General features: G+C 47.3%; 1 protein-coding gene across 3 annotated transcripts in view; it reads right to left on the reverse strand.

The window, feature by feature from the left end:
* Positions 1–24,044, reverse strand: part of MIA2 (MIA SH3 domain ER export factor 2) — a 49,504-nt gene extending 25,460 nt beyond the window's left edge. For 2 of the 3 annotated variants that reach the window (XM_066612999.1, XM_066612987.1), the window contains exons 1-13: positions 23,928–24,044; positions 23,757–23,837; positions 23,616–23,637; positions 23,459–23,547; positions 22,105–22,176; positions 20,993–21,103; positions 16,654–16,725; positions 14,789–14,893; positions 12,424–12,546; positions 10,044–10,167; positions 7,029–7,075; positions 6,432–6,522; positions 4,434–4,572 (exon numbers count right to left, since the gene is read on the reverse strand). In XM_066612999.1, the coding sequence (XP_066469096.1) occupies positions 4,434–4,572; positions 6,432–6,522; positions 7,029–7,075; positions 10,044–10,167; positions 12,424–12,546; positions 14,789–14,893; positions 16,654–16,725; positions 20,993–21,103; positions 22,105–22,176; positions 23,459–23,547; positions 23,616–23,637; positions 23,757–23,837; positions 23,928–24,041 (1,190 nt within the window). In that variant the 5' untranslated portion in view covers positions 24,042–24,044. The remainder of the gene's footprint in view (positions 1–4,433; positions 4,573–6,431; positions 6,523–7,028; positions 7,076–10,043; positions 10,168–12,423; positions 12,547–14,788; positions 14,894–16,653; positions 16,726–20,992; positions 21,104–22,104; positions 22,177–23,458; positions 23,548–23,615; positions 23,638–23,756; positions 23,838–23,927) is intronic. The other variant, XM_066612992.1, reaches the window with a different exon arrangement.
* Between the last annotated feature and the right edge of the window lie 567 nt (positions 24,045–24,611).

Here is a 24,611-nt window from a genome sequence, read left to right on the forward strand (position 1 = left end):
CAGGTTTCTGTGTATTGCAGCAGCCACGGTAGAAGGGACAGGGTGGTGGTGTCGCTTTGGTCTACCAGGAGACCATTTCCCTTACTAGGCAACCTGCCCAGCAGTGTGTGGGGGTCGGGTGCCTGGGCAGGGCACTGAGAAGGCTGGACAGAACAGGGATCCTGCTAATCTAGCAATCTCCTAGCTGAACAGCGTATTCCCTGCCTGAGCTGGCCAGGGTGGTCTTGGCACTGGCGATGGAATTCGCATAGCAGATTGTGCTGGGGGATTTCAACATCCGTGTTGAGGCTCCCAGAGTAGGTCCAACTCAGGACTTCCTGCCTACCATGTCAGTCATTGTCCTGTTCCACATTGTGTCTTATAAAAAAGACACCAGGCCAGTCTTATAAAAAGGGGAGACGTGATTGAGACATACAAAATTATGCAGGGAATGGACAGAGAGATGCTTTTTTCCCTCTCACATCACACCAGAACAAGGGAACATCCACAAAAATTGAGTGTTGTGAGAGTTAGGACAGACAAAAGAAAATATTTCTTTACTCAGCGTGTAGTTAGTCTGTGGAACTCCTTGCCACAGGATGTGGTGATGGCATCTGGCCTAGATGACTTTAAAAGGGGATTGGACAAATTTTTGGAGGAAGAGTCCATCACAGGTTAGAAGTCCTTATGTATTTGCAACCTCCTGCAAAGGGATGGCACCAGAATGCCAGTCTCGTTTTGTCTTGTGTACTTCCTGAGACATTTGGGGTTCACTGTGACATACAGGAAGCTGGACTAGATGGGCCTATGGCCTGATCCAGTGGGGCTGTTATGTTCTTTACTACAATTCCCAGGAAGCCTTGCAGGTCTCGTTATCAGGTGTGCTCCCTGGGGCATTTGGTGGGTCCCTGTGAGATACAGGAAGCTGGACTAGATGGGCCTATGGCCTGATCCAGTGGGGCTGTTCTTATGTTCTTAACTACAATTCCCAGGAAGCCTTGCAGGTCTCTTGTTATCTGGTGTGCTCCCTGAAGCATTTGGTGGGCCCCTGTGAGATGCAGGAAGCTGGACTAGATGGGCCTATGGCCTGATCCAGCAGCGCTGTTCTTACGTCCTTAGTGGAGGTCCAAATACATGTGGATGGGCGCACATTGGACCTCAACTTCACTGCTGGGCAGAGGGAGGATGACCTGGCGGCAGAGGAGATTAGGGTTTCACCCCTGTCCTGGGCATATGTAAAGTGTAGGCTTATGGTCCTTTACTGGGTCCTAGTAAAGTGTAGGCTTATGGTGGATGGTTTCTGAGGGCTTTGAGGGATTTCCCTGCCACTAAGGCTGGTGATTCACCCACTGGTCTGACTGACCTCTGGAATGAGGAAATGGCCAGAGCAGAGGATGAAGTTGCACCTCTGCAACCTCAGCTGGGTTGTAGAGCCTGGTCGACTCCTTGGTTTTCTGACAAGCTTAGGGCAATGAAGCAACTCAACAGACATCTAGAGAGGTGCTGGAGAAAGACTCGGGACAAATCTGACCGAACCCAGGCAAATTTACAACTTAATGCTTATTCTGTGGCAATGATGGCGGCAAACAAGGATTTCCTCTCGGCTGCCATTGCCAGCGGAGCTCTCTCATATTGTCTGGGACTCGTTGCATGGAACACCACAGGAGAATCAGGCAGGTTCTCCTCATGCCCGCTATGACGCTTTCGCAACGCGCTTTGCAAATAGGATTGCTCAGAATCAACTCAACTTGGACTCCATTCTGACAGTTTATAGATGTCCCTCAGCCAACTGTCTGTCCAGTTATTTGGGATTTTTTTTCGGTTTATACAGCCTGAGGATGTGGACAGGAGTCTCTGGAGTGTGAGACCTGCTGCTTGTCCTCTTGACCCTTGCCCACCATGGCTATTATGTTCTGCCCACGGTGGGTTGGTGGACTGGGTGGGGAAGATGGCAAATTCATCTCTCAGGGAGGAGAAGTGCTGCCAAAAGCCTTAAAGGCAGTGGACGTTCGCCCTCTTCTAAAGAAATTCTTCCTAGACCCAATGATGTTGGACAATTTCCAACCTGTGTCCAACCTTCCAATTTTGGGCAAGGAGACTGAGTGGGTGGTGGCATCTCAGCTCTAGGGAATTCTGGAGGAAGTCGATTACCCAGACCCCTTTCAGTCTAGACCCCTTTTAGGCCGGGCCACGGGATGAAGACAACCTTGGTTGACGACGTGCGCTGGGGACTAGACAGGGCAGTGCGTTCCTGTTGGTCTTGCTGGACCTCAGTGGCCTTTGACACCATCGACCATGGTGTCCTGAACTGGCTGACTGGGTGGGAGGTCCTGCTTTGTAGTGGTTCCGCTCCTTACTGACAGATCGGACCCAGATTGTGAGACTGGGGGACACCTGTTCGACACCCTGGCCCCTAACTTGTGAGGTACCCTCAGAGATCCATCTTCTCCCCCATGTTGTTTAAAATCTACATGAAGCCACTAGGGAAAGTCATTTGGGGATTTGGAGTTGGGTGCCACCAATATGCGAATGACACCTAGCTCTATCTCTCTTTTCCAACAAATTCCAAGGGGGCTGTTGAAGTTCTGGGGCACTGTCTGGAAGCAGTTGAGGCCTGGATGAGGGCTAATAAATTAAATTAAATTTGGACAAGATAGAGGTTCTCCTGATCCAGAAGGCGCCTACACAGGTATTAGACCTATAACTTGCTCTGGATGGGGCGGTGCTCCCTCTGAAAGGACAGCCTGGGAGTCCTCCTAGACATGCAGCTGTCCCTAGATGCTCAGGTGGCCTCTGTAGGCAGGTGGGCTCCTGCCCAGCTTCAAATGGAACACCAGCTGCAGCCATACCTGTGTCAGTCGGATCTGGTGATGGTGGTCCACGCCCTAGTGACATCTCAGCTAGACAACTGCAATACATTCTATGTGGAGCTACAGTCCTGTATGCCGTATAAGGGCAGGGTTTTTGTGAGGATCCTGTGACTCCAGTGGTCCCTGAAAATGGTTCAGAAGTTGCAGTTGCTGCAGAACGTGGCAGATTGGTTGGTCACTGGGGCTCAGCATGCAGAATCCACTACACCATTGCTCCGGCGACTACACTGGCTGCCCTTTCCTTTCCAAGCCCAATTCAAGGTGGATATGACCTTTAAAGGCCTATATGGCATATGACCGTGATACCTCAAGGACCGCCTTCTCCCATATATTCCTGCATGACCCCTGCGGTCATCAGAGAGGGCCCTTCTTAGGGAACCTCCACCATCTGAAGCCAGGGGGATGGCAGTGAGGTGTAGGGCCTCCTCAGTTGTGGCACCATGCCTCTGGAATCAGCTGCCAGAACATCTGAGGGCAGCCTCTACAGTATACGGCTTCCAGTGGAGTTTGAAGACCCACCTATTTCGCCTGGCCTTTGGGGAGGGAGACACTCCTTAACCATGGTGTCTGAAGGACCAACTACTCCCATATAATCTGGCCCATTCTCTTAAATCAGTGGTTCCCAAACTGTGAGCTGTGGCTCCCCAGGGAGCTAGGGAAACCACCCACTGGAGTCACAGAATCCTCACGAAAAACCTCCACCTTATACAATATATAGGACTGTAGCTCTAATGGGGAGCCTAATGTGGACCAATGGCCCAGTAGGTCAAGGGAGCTGCCAGTTAAGAAAATGATTCACAAACTTTTTCAGGTCATCTTCTCTGATTGCTGAAAGCTCCGTCTCTCAGGCCCTGTTGAGAGCTCATCGCCAGTAGAAGTTAACAGTGCAGCACCAAGGAACAGGACCTTCTCAGTTGTGGCACCACTTTTATGCAATTCATTACCTGAAAGTTTAAAATCTGCCTCCTCAGTAAAGATTAAAAACATTTTTATTTCTATTGGTGTTTGGGGTGGGTGAGGGTGCAATATCCGACTGCCTTCATTTGTCCGTTCTTTTTAATTGTATAGGCCTTTTTATGCTCTTGCTGCTTCAATTTTTTTTTTCAGCTGGTAATGAGTTTTTACCTATCACTACCTATGGGCTTTTACTTAAACACTGCTGTAATTTTCCTGATCTGGTTTATGCTTCAGATTTTAAATTTTGAATTTATATACTTTGTAAATTCTTTGAATGTGTATACTTCAAGCTTACTTTTTACATATTTACTAATTTTATTTACTGTAAGCCGCCTTGAGCTTCTGGAAAGAAAGGTATGAATGCTTTAATAAGCAAAAAGTATTCAACGTGTGTCTCTTGAAAATAATATATAGGCTAATTGCACAAGATGGTTCTGGATAAGCAGGGCAGCTCAGAGGATTTGGCAGCAGGATTCCTGTGCCAGCAGAAGGGCACACTGGCTAGAACAATATGGCAGGTTTGAGTCGCATATAAAATTCTAACACAAATATTCTTGGTGTTTGAACCAGAAATCTAGTCACCAGAAAGAGTTCAGCATTAAGAAAAGCATCCAGGGCCACCAATACCTGTGCAGGTTCACTTCGTTTTCTTGATACAGCTCCGTCATGACTTTCAGCTTTTGCTGAAGCTTCTGAACTTCACTTTCAAAGTGTGCATTTTCAGACTGAAGCATCACATGTTCCTTCTGCAGACTTTCAACGCGTTCTACCAGGATAAGAGAGTTAACACAGTTAAAGCCATACCAAAAAACCCATTATACCTGAACATGCTAATCCTGAAAAGAAAAAGACTTGATTTTGAATTATTTCAGCATTTGTGGGAAACTTCATGGCATTCCTGCATCATACAACCCCAAAGCTGGTTGTTTTTTCAAATTATCAAGCCCCACTGAATTATACATTACTACTTTAAATGCACTCCTCTCTCCATGGCATAGCAGCTATCTTTGTCTATTTATCTATTTGGACATTATGTCAAGCTACAGTTAGTGCAAACCATGGCACAGGAAGGAGAAAACACCTTCCTGAGGCATCAGATTGAAATAAGGTTGCAGTCCTCTCCAACAGGAGTACTTTCTACTGAACATAAATTGAGATTTGTTTGGTTTCTTTGCGAGCAAATAATTCAGAACATTCTTACATTAGTGAATAATCTCAGCTCACAGAATGAAAACAAAATCAGTAGTTCCCACCACTGATTTTTTTTTTAACTAGGACCCCTTTTAGATGTGACAGCCTATCAAGACCCCCAGAAGTGATGTTATTAAGCAAGAAACAGAAGTGACGCCATTGTGCTGGCAGGGCCAGAAGCAACAACATCAAGCGGGAACTGAAATCCTTGTTTCTAACCAACCACAATTTTGGAAAAGAATCACATTTTTAAAGTTGTGCTCATAAGCAGCCCCGTTTGCACAAATGGATGGGTGTGTGTGAGAGAGAGAGAGAGACAGAGGGGGGGCACCCTCACCAATGCATATTATTGTGTCTCCGTCCCGCAGCCGGGCAGTGGAGGCACAGCGACAGCCACTTGCGTGAGCTTCTGCAGCTAAGGAGTGGAGGCTCACAACCCCAACCTGACACTTCTGTTGCCAACCCATATCAGGCAATCAGTGGTAAGCAAAACACCCCACCACCTGTGCGCACGCACAAGGCTATGCAGAATGAGGCAGAGAGATAGGAATGGGGAAGGGATACAGTGAAAAAGACACTGCAGCTATACACAGCACCAAACTGATTTCAGGATGGAGGGGAAGACTGCACGAACGGAATGAAAATTAGGCAGATGATCAGGCTGCAAGGGCACACAAGAAGGAAGAAAGGAGTTGGAATGAAGGTCTAGCAATAGCCTACTCCAAAAGCCCTCTCTACCACCATCTTTAAATACAGAACTTGACTCTCACTCCTAGCCTTGCCCCTCCCCCAATATTTAAACTTCAAGGCCCAGACCTTCCAGATCAAGGCTGCTGCTAACATTTATGCCTGCAATCCCGTACCTCTTCCCTCCCCATGCCCCCTCAGCATCCCGAGCCCTTCCTCTTCCCTGCATGCTGTGAATCACCTCGACATGTATAGAGAAGGTGCGACACGCCTGCTTGGCGAGGGACCCGGGAGAGACTACACCACCCGCCCACGCACGTATGCTCAGGGTCACTGTGTTCTCTCTCTCCCACCTCACATTCTCAAGCTCTGCCTTTCAAGATAGCGGTGCCAAGCTCTCCACGATCCCCTTGAGGTCGTGACACCAAGGCTGGGAACCAATGTACTAGATACAACACAACTGCTCTAAATTCTGAATACGTAACTTATGCAACTTTACATCATTTTTCGGTCTGTGGATCACCCCCCCCCCCAAAAAAAAAATCTTGTTCCATTTTGCTTTCCCCTGTCTTATGTCATGCTGTTCTGATTTTGGTTACTAGCTCTGTTTAATTATTAGATATTTTGTTACAGTTTACTAAAGTTATACTGAATGCTGCAAGGCACTCTGATAACCCCTTGAAAGGTGACGTAGAAGTTTTTTAAATTAATAAATATTGTTTTGTCAATAATCATTTTAAGGTTTACCTGCAAGCTCCTCTTTTGCTTTGTTTTCATCAGTTAGCTTTGAATATACTTGACTCCTTTCTGCTTCCAAGGATTTTAGGCGAGCACTCAGCTATATGAAAGAGAAAAGAAACAACACTGTTTAAAGCCAGTCACTGTGAGAGACACTCCTGATGTATGGCTTCCCTGGTATAATAAATCCTCATTTGGTCTTGAATCATCTGCTGGCTGGAGCAGTAGTCAACTCATGGCAAAGGAAAGCCAGACAGCATCCTACAACTGAAGGATAGCCACCCACCCACCCCCCTTTTTGAGATACATGCCACTTCAAAAAACAAACACCACCATGTGTAGTGCAGTCTGAGACACATTTGTTCAGAAGGAGCTCAGTGGGACTTCTGGTGTAGGACACTACAGCTGCACTGTATCTTTAGAAAGTGGCTTGTAGAAGTAAGCACAAAGTTACTTATGTAAAAATGCACCATATGAATAGAGTCCCATCACTCCCATAACATACACAAGGTGGCAAGACTGCATACACTAAACACTTTCTCAGGTTTATCTCCCCTAAAAGGTTTCTAAAACTTTTTTTTAAAAATCATAGTATTGTTCCATTACCTTAGCAGCACATATCAGCTCCCTTATAATTTGCTTTTCCTGATCATCTGGTTAAAGGGATAGAGGGGAAAACACAGTAGGTCACTGGAAAAAATAAGCAATCTCGATTTCATAAAAAACTACTTCTAGCAGGTTTCAAAACTAACAAACAGAAAGCAAAAATTTTAACAAAAAATATGAGTACACAAGATCAGCTAGGGTTGATGAATAAGACAGGTTTTATGGTTGAAAAGAAAGTTACGTATTTAGGTATTAATTTGACAAGTAATAACTGTATGCTATTTCAAAATAATTATGTTAAAATATGGAACGAAATTAAGAAGGACTTTACAAGATGGGAAAGATTGAAATTACCGTATTTATCGGCGTATAACACGCACTTTTTCCCCCTGAAAATAGGGGGCAAATGATGTATGCGTGTTATACGCCGATGTCCAGGGAACGGAATCCTCTTTAAGGGATCCCGTTCCCAATAGTGCCTAGCGGCGGCGCAGCGTCGTGACGTGATGTCAGCGCTGCGCCCGCCGCATATTATCACAGCCGCTGGCAGCTGATGAATATGGTAAGTGGAGACCCTTTCTTTGGGGAGGGGAGGGGGAGGGATTGAGGTGAGGTGAGGTGGGGTGGGGGAAGAGATGGAGGTGAGGTGGGGTGGGGGCAAAGAAATACTGACGTTTGGGAAATGCCTCACTACTTATGATTGGCGTTGTACAGAATGCAAATTTACACCCCCTCTTAAAATGAAGATGCGTGTTATACGCCTGTGCGTGTTATACGCCGATAAATACGGTATCTTTGATGGGAAGAATTTCTGTAATTAAGATGAATGTCCTTCCAAAAATGTTTTTATTTCAGACAACACCGGGTATATTATCTGATGCTCCATTTACGCAATGGCAGAGAGATATTTCAAAACATATATGTCAAGAGAAAAAGCCTAGAGTCAAATTTAAGATTTTGCAAGATGCGAAGGAGAGAGGAGGATTAGCCTTGCCTGATCCGACTTATTATGCAGCATGTGTCTTTGTTTGGTTAAAAGAATAGTTGTTACGAAATGAGAGATTGTTGGATCTAGAAGGTTCAGACATAAGGTTTGACTGGCATGGATTTTTATGGTATGATAAATTAAAAGCAAATCAAAAATTTGAAAATCACTCTGTTAGATATGCTTTGTTGAGAGTATGGAGTAAATACAAAAATAGATTTTATACAAAAATACCATTATGGATCTCTCCGCAAGAAGCTTCTTTTGGACGTCATATAGGTTCTACAGAAATTTGGATATCATATAGAAATTTAATAATTTTTACACAAACTGAATATAGAATGGACAAGAGAGGAGCTTTTAGGGGAGGGATATAGTTTTCAGTTGTTTCAGTATATACAACTTTTGGAGAAATTCAGAGTGGATAAGAAAATGTATGGTTTTGAAGATTGTATATCTCTATTGGAGAGTCAGTTACGTCTGATAGAAGAACAAGTCATTACTAAAATGTATAAGTTATTGTTAAAATATGAAACAGGAGGAACAGGTTAAGGAGTATATAATACAATGGGCAAGAAATGTTGGTCATGAGATATCCATGGAGCAATGGGAGAGCTTGTGGATTAAAAGACTGAAATTTATTTTGAATGTAAACCTTAAAGAGAACTTTTATAAAATGATATATAGATGGTATCTAACTCCAGGTAGATTGGCAAAAATGTATGAAAATGTACCGAACAGATGTTGGAAGTGTAAAAGACAAGAAGGAATGTTCTATCATATGTGGTGGACCTGTACAAAAACGAAAAAATATTGGACTTTGATATACCAGCAGTTGATATTGAAGGTAAATTTACAAATGAAACCAGAAACTTTTTTGTTGGGAACACTGGATGACTCGATTCAGAAAGACTATGAAACTATATTTTTATGTATGACAACTGCTGCAAAAATACTGTACGCAAAACACTGGAAAGTTCCCGAAATACCAGTATTGGAACAATGGTTAAAGGTATTGGATTTGGCAGAAAGGACAAACTTACAATTCTTCTTAAAGGCAAGTCAGTAAAATCTTTTATGGACAACTGGAAACCATTCATGGACTACCTGCATGTTGAGGGGAAAGTGGGCCAAGTGATCTATGGATTTGATGAGTAGATAGGAGTTAACTTTTATGCTTTTTTATTTTTCTATTTGTGTGGAAAATGTACTATATAATAGGTGTAGACTGTTTAAGATTTGATAATTTTTGTATGATTTTGTAGTAGAACAAAGAAATGTAGTTCAAGATCTCCACACTTGCCACACCTTGTAACATTTTTTAAAAAATTTTTTTTGTGTGTGTGTGTGTGTTTGCTTTTAATAAAACTAAAAAGTAAAAAAAAACTGAAGGCTGAAAAAACTACTACTTCTAGGTACTAAAAATCTATTTTTCCAATTAAATATTAGCTCTTTTCTGCGGTTTAAGAAGAAAGTAGGGAGTGCGGAAGAAGAGATAGAAAGAGGACTCCTTTGACTAAACTTGATATCAACAGTGGCATTTCTGAAACAGGTTTGGCAGGTTTAATCCATTAAATGAATAGGCATTGCTGCCAAAGTTTAATTCTCCAGACACTTTCTTCTGGCCTGCTTATCCGCAAGCTAAGGACAAGAGTGAGTTCTGGCTGTTTTGCCCATCTGCATTTTGACAAGTGATATACAGAAAGGGGTGAGGGGTGGGTCTCAAAGATTCAATATATTTAAATGTTGGTGGCCTGTGGTGGGAACCATTATGAACTCTAACGGGCACTTCTGTTAATGTCCAGGGTGCACCAACACAAGGTGAGGTGAAAATCTGCCTTTTGCGTTGAACGGAAGTGGCTGCTGCCCTCTCAATGTACTCATACTCATCCAGAGTATGATGCAGTACAAGTTGACAGGCTTCCCCCATTCTTTTTTGCCAACAAACTAACATTTACAGAGTTATAAAACCTGAAAATAAAACGATTCCTCCTTTCTTTTCCCTCTGCCTAGAAGAGATATCAGCTCACCTGAGTACTCCCCATTTTCTGTTTCTGCATTTCTATCATTACTGAAATGGTTGCCTTCAGCAGCATCATGCTCCCCTGTGGCACGGCTCCAGTCTGTCATCTTCAACAAGCACTCGGTCAGTGACTACACAGGATTTAAAAACACACACACGGCAGGTATGACCCTTGGACTCCATCCAAGTAAGCTGAAAAGTTCATTCAGGGAATACGCAAAGCCAATCAGCAGCCATCATATCAAGTATTTTATAGACAACTTTCCTCCCCAGAGGCATCGTGGGGAGACTGGGAGGGCCGCCCCAGACGCAGTGCTCCAGATGGGTGACTGGAATGGGCTGCCTGAGTCTCGCATACTTACCGCGGTGCCAGCAAATGGAGTTCTGTAATCTGTTTAGTGGCCCTCCCAGCTGCCCACGCCTCCAACTGGCTGCAAAATCACGTTACTCCAGAAAGAACTGGCAGTGACATGATGATGCAATGACGCCCAATGGCATACAAACACAGGGGCTGAGGAGGTCCCCAACCCTGGGAACCACGCTGCAGGGCGGCAGAAGGGGTGGTAGTCTGCCCCCGCTCCCAATACAGCGGCCACGACTGGGGTGATATGGTGGCAGCAGTGGGCAACCCTGGCTTGCCTAGATGCCTTTAAGAGGAGATTGGACAAATTTCTAGAGAAAAAGTCCATCACTGGTTAGAAGCCAAGATAAGGTACGAGCAAGCTCCTGATTGTAGAAGTGGGTTACCTCAGAGTATCCCCCAACAAGTTTCTGCCTCTGCACAAAGACAGCATCCCCCAGATTAGCAGCCCCCCCAACACATATTCCACTGCTTTTGTTGCGGTTTCTCCCCACTCCTCCTCGGGCCCCCCATCTCTGTTTCACAATCACTGAACTGAACATATGCAGGCAGCCTGAGTGACTTTAAGCAGTAAGAGGACTGACTCCCTTGTTGTTGTTCCTCGTAACGAAAGAGTCCAAAAACAAACAGTGTGTCCTGGTACTAAGAAGTGCCATTCTATCCTGTCTTATTGATTGTACCACACGTGACAAAACGGGTTTAGTACTCGCAGGAGATGCACTCTGCACACACTCAGAGACAACTCCATTTTACTACTGCATCCAAATTAGTCATTCCCCAACAGATCAGAGCATCCCCCAACACTAGCAGCCCCCAGCAGCTACCTAGATTGGAAAAGGAAGACAGGGATGGAGCAAAATATGTCTCCCTGCAATATAACCCTTGCAAAATAAGTCCTCCATCCATGTACACACGCCCCAGCTATCATGAGGTCAGGCATTTTGACAGTGAAATAATAAAGGCCACATGGCTAAACCTCCATCACTAGCCTCTCTGCACACTTTCTTAAAAAAAATGAATGAAATCACATGACCATTACAACAGCTCCTCTAAAGTCCACATGACGTCAGATGCAAACAGTCAAAATAAGAGGCACAGAGACATCGCAGTTTGTTGTGTCACGATGCCCCAGCCTGAGAGCCCTGGTCTCTTTCTCCTTAAGGGGCGGGGACAGCCAAGAGGCAGGGAGGAGGCAGTAATGCAACCCCAGGATTGCGCCACTCAGGGGCCTGCAGGGGCTTGGCTGCACTTACCAGAGCCTCCTGCAGCCTCCCATGGGTGCGGGGAGCCCTGCACGAGTGTCTGCAGGGCTCCCCAATGCAGTAGAAGTTAAAGTGGAGTGATCACGCCCCACCTCCGCTAAACCGGAAGTGGAGCGTGATTGTTCCACTTTCGTAGCATCAGGGAGCCCTGCAGACAGTCGCGCAGGACTCCCTGCACCCCCAGGAGGATGCAGGAGGCTCTGGTAAGTGCAACCAAGCCCCTGCAGCCCCCTGAGTGACATCACTGCCTCCCCCCTCCCCCGCAATGACTTAGAGCAGTTCAAACTCTCCTAGAGAGTTTGAAAACCGCTGCTTTAAGGGAATTTGGCAACAGCCCTGTCTCACAATCTTCAAGACTCCAAAACTTTTAGAAATGTAAGTAGTTCTCTTACGGTTCTTAAAAAGTCAGTAAAATTCATTTGCCCAAAACTTTAAAAAAAGCCACCAGTATATTAGCATCCTTAACAACTCCTACTGCACCTACATGAGCCCATGTTCCCTCACGTAAAGCCAGTCAAGAGGAAAAACTAGAAAAAACCGCAGTAGCTTCCTTGATTTTGCCCCTCCTCCTCAAGAGAACTTGCTGAAGCACCTCAGGCCCAATGTGAGAACTTGGGGGTGGGGGGGCCACACTCAGAATTAATAAGAGACTAATGGAATTCCATGGCCCTTCTTGCCTGGGAGTTTCGTCTATTCACAGGGAGAGCAGACCGATGAAAGGAAGAGTGGAGGGCACCCACACAGTCACCACACGCACCACTGACCTTGACTTGGCTCTCCTTGTTCTTGAGCACTTCCTCCATATCCGCTTTGGAAGAGTCCAACATTTTTGTCTGTTCGCTCAGTTCACCAAATCGCTCCCCCCACCCTTCCACTTCCTGTAACAGCTGAAAGGAAGAAGTTGTAAGATTAATAATTAAACGTACAACAAGCAGTTACTAAGGCAACATTAACTGTAAAAGGTCTCATCTGTATCCTTAAGGCCAGGTCAGTTGCATCGCAACAACAGCCACCCTGAACATCCAATAATTTTATCTTTTATTGACATCCTTTATGCGATGCTTGGGAAATCTGGAAGACACGACCTTTAAAGTCAAAGTTTTTTGAGCATTTTAAGTCAGCGAACAGAGTGTTATGACTACTAAAAACTGAGAACGCTGGACCAGAAAAGGCATCAGAGGATGATCTTTGGAACTGCTGAAATGGGGGGGGGAATAGCAGTACATGCGCAGGAGACAACGTGGACACATGATGCGCACTGCTGCGAGCAGCTTCAAAGAATGAATACATCTAATGAAATACTAACAGAGCAGCTCTGAGGAAAAATGTTTGCTGGGCTGTATTCATTTCAGACTGCAGGTGAGGAAGTTAAATGTTTGAATATTCCCACTGCTCATTCACTTGGCTGCACAAATGGAACTAGCAAGTCACGGAAAACAGGTTGCAGCATTAACTTTTCTTCCACACACCAACATTGTCTACACAGGTATTTTTTAGATGGGAGAAGGGGTGTATTACAATTGTAGAACCAGTAACCTCCATCACACAACTGAAAAGCAAAAGGGGGGGCTAAAGAAGAGCTTTAATCAAATAGAATTATGCAAATACTATCAAAGGGCAAAAAAATAAGAACCTAAGAACATCAGAAGAGCCCTGCTGGATCAGGCCAAAGGACCATCTAGTCCAGCTTCCTGTATCACAGCGGCCCACCAGGTGCCTCAGGGAACACACAAGACAACAAGAGACCTGCATCCTGGTGCTCTCCCTTGCACCAGGCATTCTGAGGTAGCCTGCTTCTAAAATCAGGAGGCTGCACCCTTCATGGCTTGTAGCATGCGACAGACATTTCCTCGAGATGCCTCCTGGTAGCGAAAATGCCAGGCCTGACCTTTCTCTTACGCCCAGGCAAAACATCTGTTCTGCCACTGAACTGCAGGCAGTTTTCAACGACACGTGAAGCCTGTCTTGTCCACTCAGCCCATCACTCCTACTGAGGCCACCAGCAGCTCTCCAGACAGGAAAGGGCCTTTCCCAGCTCCACCAAGCAAGATCCCCCCTTACTAGAGATGCCGGAAACAGAGCCTGGGAGCTCCTGCATACAAAGCACCATTAAGCTGTGGGAGCACAGCAGGGATGTACAGTGAGTGGGGAGGCAGGTGAGGCACAGCCTCCCCACTGGAGTTCTTCAAAAAGCACTGCTACCCTGTGCGGTGTGCAAGCACTCACAATCCACACACAGAGTGGCACCTTTCGTAGGACTCTGGTGGGGAGGCTCTGCACCGCCTGCCTCCCCACCCTGTGCCTCACATGTGGTGGGTGGGGAGGCAGGTGAGGCAGAGCCTCTCCACTGGAGACCTTTGAAAAGCGCCACTGCCATGTAAGGTGAGGCAGACAAAAGCTGGGTAGGATCGTGCCCCTGGGAGCAGGGACATGGGGAGGCAGGTGAGGCAGAGGCTCCCCACCGGAGCCCCCTGAAAAGCACCACCGCCTGAGGTGCTCAAGCACACTCAACCCACAGACTACGTGCAAAGGTCAAATACTGGAGTGCCTCAGATGGCGGTGGCGCTTTCCAAAGGGCTCAAGTGAGGAGGCTCTGCCTCCCACCCACTCTTGTCTCTGAAGCAGAGGTGCTCCCTGCTCCACACGGTGGGCGCCATGGAGGGCAGGGAGCCTCTGGCCAGAGCCCCAGGGAGCGACGGCCCAGGGCCTTGCCTGCCTCCTCAGAGGGAAGCTCCATCAGGTCAAGGGCTACTCCCAGGCAGTGGTGTAGCTGGAGGGGGGCGGAGCGCCCAGCATGGCAGGGAGGATCAGCGGGGCGGGCAAGCGGCAAAACAAACAGGTAAGAAGTAATGGATGCCCGAAGACACTTTGAAGCTTGAAGCCTCACACCCAGACAGGAAGAAATGCTGAACCGAGTCATCCACCAGAACTCACACAGCTGAGCTACTTGCAGCAGCAGCAGCCTGTGCTCAGTCATGCTGTTGTATAGCTTGCCACTGCTCTGCACAATAATTTAAACATAAACAGTACCAAAAAGCATTTAAAATTGTATACACTGTGGAAGACCAGAATACAAACATTCCTAAAAGAACAAACATTCTGCAATTCCACACACTGAAAAGAATGTACCTGTTTTTCACTTTCACGAAGGTGGCCATTCTCTGCTCTGGCATCTTGAATAGATTTCTCCGCTCTCTCTCTGCTAATTTCATACACTTTTAATGTGGTCTTAGCCTACAAAATGGGAAAAAGTAAAGCCACTTATCTAATTGGTGTGAAGCTACTTATCTAATATGACCATGTTTACAGCCTGCTCAGCTCAGACACTTTTCTGTTGCACATCTATTGGCTGTTCCTTAGTTCCCAGTACTTCGCTCCATTACATGCATAACTTTGTATGTCTCAATCATGTTCCCCCTCAGGCACCTTTTTTCTAGACTGAAGAACCCCATATGCTGTAGCCTTTCCTTATAAGGAGGGTGCCCCAGCCCAGAAATCATTTTGTTTGCTGTCTTCTGCATCTTCTCCAGTTCCACTATATTATTTTTGAGGTGTGGCAACCATAACTGGATGCAGTACTCCAGATGTAGCATTACCCATCAGCATATAAGTGAAGTTTTGATTTTTTGCCCAAATGTGCGTTACTGTACACTTATATTGAAGTGCATCTGCCATTTTGCTGCCCATTCTCTCAGTTTGGAAAGATCCTTCTGGAGCTCTTCACAATACCTTTTGCTCTTCATCACACAGAAAAAGTTAATGTCATCCACAAACCTGGTCACCTTGCTGCTTATCCCCGACTCGAGGTTATTTATGAACAAGTTGAAAAGCACGGGTCCCAAACAGATCCTTGGGGCCCAACACTTTTCACCTCTCTCCATTGTGAGAACTGGAGAAAGGCAAAAAGCAGTGTGTCGTATTTACTGGTGGAAGAGCCCTCCTGTATGTAGTGTGCCATGCAGCTCAGTCTCCATCGAAAGGTTTGCGTGCGTAGATTGCTTGATGTATGTAATGCTATTTCATGTACGCTAATTTCATATGGTGCTACAGGAGGCAAATCCCCCGCCTCCAGCCTCTGCGACTGAATGCACTGTTTCTCAAATCTGCAGTTTGAGCCCAAGAGCTCCCTCTGTTTGGGTGGGGGAACAGGGCAGTGGTTTCCAGACTGTGAGCATGGCTCCTTGGGGAGCTGTGGAAACCAGCCAGGGGAGCTGCTGAATCCTCTTGAAAAAACCTGCCGCCCTGTATAACATATAGCATCGTGTCCCTAATGGGGAGCCCTGACCAACTGCCCTGTAGGCCAAGGCTTGAGAACCCACTTGAAAAGCTTGGAGAACCATTAGAATAGGGGCTCTGTGAGCACCGCTGCATTTGGTGGGTTTATGGGCCAAGCCACAGAAGGATGCTTTCGAGTGCATATTGCTCAACATTGCAAAACTGTACCACGTGAGATTAGGGCTGTGTTGCAACACAGCTAATGTGCAAAAACAGTCAACAGAGCGTCGCCACAAAATGGAAGCAGCTGACTGCTGTAGTAGGGAAAAATGACCCAGATCTATAATTGTGGTTATCTTTGTATACGAATTAGTAATAAGTCATGCCCAGAACAATGAAATACTTTGATCAAGAGGTCCAAAACATTACTACAGTGCAGGCTGTTTATGTAAGACATTTACATCCCATCTATCTTGCCTATATGCAACTCAATGCTGCTCAGGATCAACAAAATACAAAATAAGCAAGATGATCCAAAAACAAAAAAGCAGCTCAGTCAAGTCTCAATCCACAACATAAAAACCACAGAGATGTCACCCAACCACTGACTCCCAGAACCAACCATGGCCATCCACTGAAAGCAACACAACCAAGTCAGATCTGTTTGAAGGACCATGGGGGGGGGGGGGCTGGAGTGTTCTGCAAAGTCAGCAGCACCACCAGGAAGATGAAACACTTTCACAAAGATATTTGCATAACTGATCTGAATGTCGGCTTACTTCAGCTCCTTGCAGTTCGACAGAGTGTACTTCATTCTCCAAAAATTCCATTCTTTTCTGTAGTTCAGCCATCTACAAAAGCAGTAATAACTTTTATATAGCTGTTACTTGAAGGCTGATAGAAACCACTTCATCAAAATAACTGCAGACAAAGATTCCAGAGACAAATAAAATATAGGTTATCAACCTGATCTTTCTCAAGAGATCATTTTCACAAGATACTATTTTAAACCATCATTTCAGTTGTTAGCATATAAGTTCGCATAAACACTCCTGCAGCCATGCTCTTGATGCCTCTCCAGTTTACTTTGTTAATTGTAAACCCCTGCTAACTGGGGTAAGAGGCACTTTTTCAAGTGGGTGCTCCTCTTTTTAGCAGGCGGAGAGTAACTGGCCCTCCTCACCCCAGAACTGTCTGTTCTAGTGGCTGTCTGCTGGTGTTCTTTTGCATCTTTTTACACTGTGAGCCCTTTTGGGACAGGAAGCCATTAGCTATTGAATTTTTCTCTGTTAACCGCTTTGTGAGCTTTTAGTTGAAAAGCAGTATATAAGTACTGTTGTTGTTCTTGTTAATAATAATAATAATAACAACATGTACTTCATTTTACATGTATAAACAATACAATTGGCTTTACAGGTAGCCAGCTGACCATTGATCTGGGTCAAAGAAAAATTCCTTCCAACCACAGAACAGTGTTCAAGCCACCCTGCAACACAAAAGCACAAAATGGGTATTTTGACAAATTGATATAGCATTTTATGAGTGAGTGTGTTTTTTATTTTCTGAAACACTCAATAAAAACTGGGGTCCATTTTCGAATTGCAGAGAGGCAGTTTAAGAGACTAAAAGCAAAATGGAGCGCCCCAAATATGGCAATGGTTTTTTTATATCTGAGGGACTTGCTAGGTGCACAAGAGAAGAGGACCTGTAGAACAGAGGGGGGGAGGAAGCCAGACCGACACAGGCTTAGCCTGCACTGCAATCCCCAGGAGCTGTGGAGAGGGCAAAGTCTCTAAGCCCTAGAAGAGAGTCCAGCTGGAGCCTCTGAGCAAGAATTGGGCACAGAGAGCCTCCTGGGAATGGTGCACAGACCGACTCGACACACGCTTGGAGGACTTCTCCCTATCTTGGTCAGGGAAAGGGGTTTGGCTTTAGGCCACACAGCACAGAAGGTGCTGTGGGCTGCAGCTCTAGGGAGGAATAGCTGATTTTCCACATGTGTGTTCCTTGGGCACATGTGTCTGTGGATACAAGCCAAGCAGTATCATCCAGTTACACAGGCAGAAGGAGCACCAGCTGTCAAAAATGTCTTCAAGGGCTTCAGTAGATAGATAGATATTTATTGTTACGGTCAAAGACCAGCAAAAACAAACATACAATACCACCCTACAACAGACAGAATTTAAGATTTCAACATTAAAATACATTCAGCATTAAAATACAACATTAAAATACAATAAAATAGCCATCAAATAAGAGGGAATAGCAATTAAAATTTCCTTTCATTATTAATAATGCCCTCCCGGGTTTTGTAAGCAGCAGCCAAAAAACTTGCAGTTGGTCTTAAAAGCTGAGAATTAGCCCCTGAAAGAAGTTTCTTGGCCATTTCTGTTTGTGACAAGCCCAAAACTTTTCTGCTCAGGGGAATAATAAACTTATCTTGGATCCCCTGATAAAATGGACAACAGAACATGACATGTTCAAGTGTCTCAACCTCCCCTGAACCACAGGGACACAGTCTTTCGGAGATGGGGATCTTTCTGAAACAGCCCTCAATAAATGCTGAAGGAAGAGCTCTCCACCTAGCTAGGAAGAAAGTTCTCCTCTGTCCAGGAAGCTCTAATAATGAAAGATAAGTGGCCCGGGCAGCTATAAACCTTGTGTCATCAGAGGCAAGAAAATCTGGAGACCTGCTGACATCTTCTTGTCGTTCGATGTCCCTCAGTCTCTGTTTTATAGTCACTCTTGCCTGAATCAAATCCATTGCCAGAACAATCTCTGGTGAAAATCCCTAGTGTCTCAGCTTCGTGTGTACCACCTTGAGCCAGGTAGATTGAAAATTATCAATTAAAACCAAAGATGTTAGGCCTTGGGTGTTAAAATTTAGATTGAGCCACAAATGAATGGATGCTAAGGCAATCCTGGCCTCGACCTTTAACAGACCAGAATCAAGATGTAAGCTTGCATTAGACACACAGCTAGACACTGGAAATATAGATCTTAAAAATTTGGATTGGACACGTTCAAGTGAGACAAAGGAAGTAGAAGAGGAACCAAGAATTGTTCCATACAAAAGTTGGGACAAGACCTTTGCAAGATATAATCTAATTGCTGCCAGAATATAATGGCCACCTTTAACATGAAAGAGTGCTTCAGTAGAGAGCTCTCACATCATCACACAAACTTAATGTGAGACGCTACCAAAGAGCACGTGAACTTGCACAGGATTAACGACGCCAGAGGTGGGCAAAGTAAGGTGGGGGAGAGGCGGAACTGTCCCAGATCTCTTCCCATACTTGGGCCCTACTGCTGTGCCCACACACAGACACTGGGGTTGCCCATCCCAATGAAGCAGCCTCCCTCAGGATGCATACACACAGGAGAACGGCATATTCAAACGTCAATCAGCCATGCTTGGAGCGAGCCTGAGCAAGCACAGGCTGAAAGGAACAGGCCATTAGCCAAAGAGAGGCTGCCAGGAAGGAAACACTCCTATATGCCTCCACAGAACGTCTCTGTTCACAACAGCAAGCAGCACAAATTCCCATGTGCCAAGCAAAACATCTGCCTGTCTTCCGGACAAATGCTGCTGCGTTACTTGCAAAATCAGAGGACTGCTTTGAAGATCTATCCCTACTCAAAACCTTGCAGTGCTGTTCTTCTTCTTACATCACTTTGAGTGTTCTATAAGTGGGGATGCTCACCATAACCTTTTCCTTTTGATACTTTATTTCTTTTAAAAGTGGAAAACCTATTTTGTCTTACAAATTCGACAGAAATTAAGTTTTAAGATACCTGCAGGTATGTGGGGTGTGGCATTGGGGGCTGCTGAGGGACAAGAAAATGGCTAGAAATCGTGCGGAAGTTCCTCCCTTGAGCAGAGGTGCACTCAGAAAAGCCACCCTTTGTCCAATCTTTAGTCTCTCCCAAAACAGCCTCCTGTGCCTCAGCTCACGCAATACCCAAGGGCCCCTGACCCCTGGGAGCTATTTTTAGGGTGTTCAGAAGTGGGTCATAGGGAGGAGGAGGTTGGGAAAGACCTTTATTCTTCAAAATACAACCCCATGTAGAGAATGCTACTGTAATTGCTGTAATACACGGCAAGGTCAGCAATCCTAAAGAAAAAAAAGAGACTGCCATGGAAACACAAAGCTGCAACTAAACAGACTCTCTTGGTAGTCTGCTACACTGAACTCAAGAGAATGTACTTTGCATAGAATAAGCTAGAAGTTAAGATGGGATTAGACTTGGAGCGCAATCCTAACTGGCCTAGCATCAGCGGAACATGCATGCACACTGTTGCAAACATGCCAGAAAGCACACTGCAACAGCAAAGATGCCCTGGCATCAGCACCAAAACCTCCACCAGCCTCCCAGTGCCAGATCCAAGTGGAGCAACTAACACAAAAGTCATCCAGGCAGCAGAGAGGCAGGAGGCGGCAGGAACAGTGGCAGGGGCTCCCACTGTATTCTATCCCTCTTCAGCTGCCTGATTTCCTGACATGGGACTGCTCAGACCTGCACCAGCGATTTTGCTGTTGCAAGCATGAGTAACTCCGTGTCAGCTGATGGAACTTACTCCTGGAGAAGGGGACAAATGTCCCCTTATCTCAGGGTGACCTCCCTTGCCTCAGGGAAACCTCCAGCAGCCTCTCTTCCTGCACTGAATGCAGCAGAGGCCATTTCAGTACCGTTGCATCACAACACGGAAAGTTAGTTAGGAATACAAAGCAAACAACAAACTAATGCATACCCAAAAACTTGCATAAGAACAAATACTCTTTTTACTAACAGCTTTTTCCATACCATTAAATTAAAATAATTCTTCTACCTGTGTATTTTGAACATAGCTCAATACACTGAAAGTTCAAAAAATCAGTTACGCTAAATATCACTCCCTTTGAAAAACGCATACTGTGTTTTTGAATAAAAATTTTTAAGTGGGAATAACTGACCCTTCATACCCTGATATTGTCCACTTTAAAAAACTGTGAGAACATAGTGCCCCCCAATTTAATACAACAAAGGCCTTGTAAAGGGTTTGGAGATTGTCAATTTAACAAGTATATTTTTAGAAGATACTTTTTCGCATTATATAGCTTGAAATGGAAAACAAACCAAATCATCCTGTTCCGATTGTTTCACCTTCTCCTCTTCCAATTCTTTTTCTAAACATTCTATTTCACTCTTGAGTGCAGAGTTGGAGCTAATCAGTTCTTCATGCACTGTCTAAAATAAGCACATTGCAAAATATTACCTGAAGGCATTTATGACTACAGCACAGCTACAGTCACTGATGACCTTAATTTTAATTATGAGTTGCAGAAGCATAAAAAGCAGCTTTTCAGGTAAGACTACACTGGAAGGTTGCACACCAGCTACCCACCCCAATCCACCCCCAAAATCCAGGACACAAGTTTTGTACCATCCAAAACTAAATTCTGAAACCTGAGCAAATCACGCCAGTTCAAGATGGCATCACTCGCTCCATTTGGTGGACTGGACTCCACTTGGCTTCCACTGGGGGGCAAGAAAAAGAGTCCGTGCAGAATCGGAACCTCTCATTTTCTGACCACTCAAGCCTTCCTTCAGGCCCCACCCACTTCTTCTGATGTGTCACAAGGCATTTCTACATCTTATCTAGCTTACTTGCACAGGTAACATAAGAGTTGGGACTATTAAAGAATGTTCATCCTGTACTTGCATGACAAAAATCGTTAACTTTACTACTGCATCAAATCTTAAAAAAGGCATTAAGTTTCGTGAGAAATTCAATTTTAATTGTTACCAAAGTTCATGTTAATTGACGTTCACGTAAGATTAACTTAGTGTAATAAACATCTACGGTACTGACAAAGTCTAAATGTTTAGCAAATATGTGCTTAATTAAAAAAGAAATCAGCTATAAGCCAGAGAAAGGGACCTGTCAATTTTCCTTTGCTGACTGACAGCCCAATCCCATCCAACTTTCCAGCACAACCGAAATGCAGCCCTGGGGTAAGGGAACAAATGTCCTCAAACCTTAGGGAGGCCTCTGTGACTACACCCCCAACACAGGAAGCAGTGCATACTCCATAGACACAGCAGCACCAGCACTGGAAAACTGGATAGGATTGGGCTGTGAATCTATAACAACGTTAGGCACCTGATAGATGAATAATTTTAAAAACCATTTTACATGACATAATGATAGAAAAGTACTTTCCCCCAAACCTTATTCAGATTTTTACCTTAATGTCCAATGTAGTAGTTAACCCTCTCAGAAGAGTGGCGTCTTTCAGAGAGCTTTCTGACTCTTCATACTAAAAAGGAAATTCCACATTAAAATTAAGACAAAAAAAGGAACAAAGAAAACCTATTGTTAAGTTGTTGCGCAAGCACAAACGCCACCCATTCCTGCTTTTTGATGATCAGACTGGTCAAGAACAGGGGCATTATGAGACAAGTCTCACGCTTTGACAGAGAAGAGGAGAAGGAGCCAAGTCAGCCAGGAAGGCCCACAAGATATGAGCTGCAGTAGAGCTGCCCAGGTCCCAAGTCTAAGCCAAAGGCCAAGATGAACAGACAGAGGCCCCCAGGCCAGAATACCAGCAGCAGCTCCCCATCACAAGACATACCTCCTCCAGCAAACTGGACACTAACATACCTGGAGTGGGGTCAAGGGGTACAAACGTCCCAGGGTGACACTGCAACCCCCCCACCACCCATTTTCCCGCAATGCCTTCCCAAGGAAAAAGGATGTCTTTCAAGAGCTGCCCATGGCCTCTCCAGTCACCAAAAGGCCCCAAAACACCCAATGGATCCCCTTGTGGCCTCTGCGCTCCCTGCAGGTGTTTGCCTTCCACTGAGACCACGCAGCAGGCAGGTGTTTATGGAGAAGCACCTGGTGAGAACCACCACAATGCCAGGAAGGGGCGGAGCCTGGAATGGGGAGCTGGGCCAGAGAAGCATTCAAGGGCTCAGCTGCACTCCAACTGGTGCTGGAGCCACTCACCTGCTGGAAGCTGCCCCAGAAGGTCCTGCAGCTCCAGCCTGATCCCATCCGTTGCCCACTTCCAGTGAGCTCATAGCCATGATCAGGACCAAAGCAGAACAAAAACTACGAGCAGGTTGGAAGAGCGACAGCTCCCAAGCACGTTCTCCGAAGAGCAGGACGCGAAGGGACAGCTCTCTTTCCATAAGCAAGGCTGCCACTTGTTTGCTGGGCAAGGTCTAGATCTCTCCACCTGCCCCGTCAGCGCATCTGCGCAAGGGGAGCTGCACTTTCCAGTCCCCTTACTCCACACGTGCTATTCTGCGCACGTGACACAAACCGGATCCCAGTCCTGCATCTGGCGACTGCTCTGCAGCCACGGCTCACAGGGCGCCTGTCAGCAGTGGCCCCTTGCAGGGACTGTGGCTCTGTCACCGCCCGCAGGCAGCAGGACCCTCATGCTCCCGACTGCTGTGCAGGACACAGACCTGCCACTCCGCAAGCAGCGCCGGTGCCCGCCACAGCCGCAGGGCGACCACAGAGGCCCCCTGAGCAGGGCGGGCGGCCCTCCCTCCGCCCCAGCTGCGCCACAAGGAAGAAGCGGCAGTCACCTGCTGCTTGCAGAGGCTGAGCTGGTCCAGCAGGCGGCTCTTCTCCTCCAGCAGCCGGGCGACCTCCGCGGCCAGGCGCCGCTCTCTTCCTGGGGGAGGGAGACGGTGAGACAGACCCCCGCCCGCCCCCCCGCCAGGCCCGAGAGGCGGAACTTACCTGCGTCCAGCCTGCTCCGCACCTGCAAGAGAGCACAAGCGCGGTTGGCTCGTCTGGGCGTCGCAGCGTCCCAGGACCGCCAGCGGGAGCGAGGCCCGCGCGGCAGAAGGCCGGAGGCGCCCGAGGGCCCCGCGTACTCACCGAGCGGCAGCCCCTGCAGGCGAGCAGGAGGAGGCCGAGCAGGGCCAGGGCCGCCGCGCCCGCCGTCGCCGTCGCCGCCGCCTGCGGGCAGAGAAGAGGAGACGTGTCGCCGCCGAGCCCGCGCCAGGCCAGGCCCGGCCCTGCGGAGCCCGCCCGCCCGCCCGCACTCACGCTGCCGGCGCCCTCCCAGGGCGGCGCGCGGGCCCTCCAGCCCAGCCAGAGCCCCCCGCCGCCCGCCTCCTCCGCCGGGGCCGAGTCCGCGTCACCGGCAGCGCCCGCCGCCATCTTGTGCGCAGCCGGAAGGCAGCTGCGCCGCGGAAGTCCCGCCCACGACACGCCCCTTCCGGCCGGGCGCCGCGTGCGCCTCTTTCCTTCCAGCTGCGTGCGCATGCGCGGCGCCCGGAAGACGAGGCCCCCGTGCTCGTCCGCCGGCCTCCCGCGAAGCGCTGCGCCCGGCCGCGGCAGCAGGACTCGCCCGCTCGCCGGCAGCGTCGCGGCTCCGGGGAGAGAGGTGGGCCTGCGGCGGGGCCCGGCCCGGCCCGCCCGGACTGCAGTGCGCCGCTGGCCCGGGAGCCGCGCGGGCCCGACGCCCTCTCAGCCTCGGCCGGAGCTGCGCTGCGCTGCGCTGCGCGGGCAGAGGAAAGGCGGCCCTGCGCGCGGGGCCTGAGCCGCTGCCGGACCGCAGTCCCTCGCGGCAGCTGGAGCGAGCGCGTCCGAGCGCGAAGGGCTCCTCCTCCAGGGGCCTTCGGGGCGCCCCTCCGCGGCCGCTGCGCTCCCTGCTTCTGGGCTGCCCGCTGGCGAGGAAGCGCAGCCGCCGCATCCGACCGGCCTGGCGGCTCTCTGCCCCAGGTGCCC

This window comes from Tiliqua scincoides, chromosome 1, assembly GCF_035046505.1.
Source record: "Tiliqua scincoides isolate rTilSci1 chromosome 1, rTilSci1.hap2, whole genome shotgun sequence".
Taxonomy (NCBI): Eukaryota; Metazoa; Chordata; class Lepidosauria; order Squamata; family Scincidae; genus Tiliqua; species Tiliqua scincoides.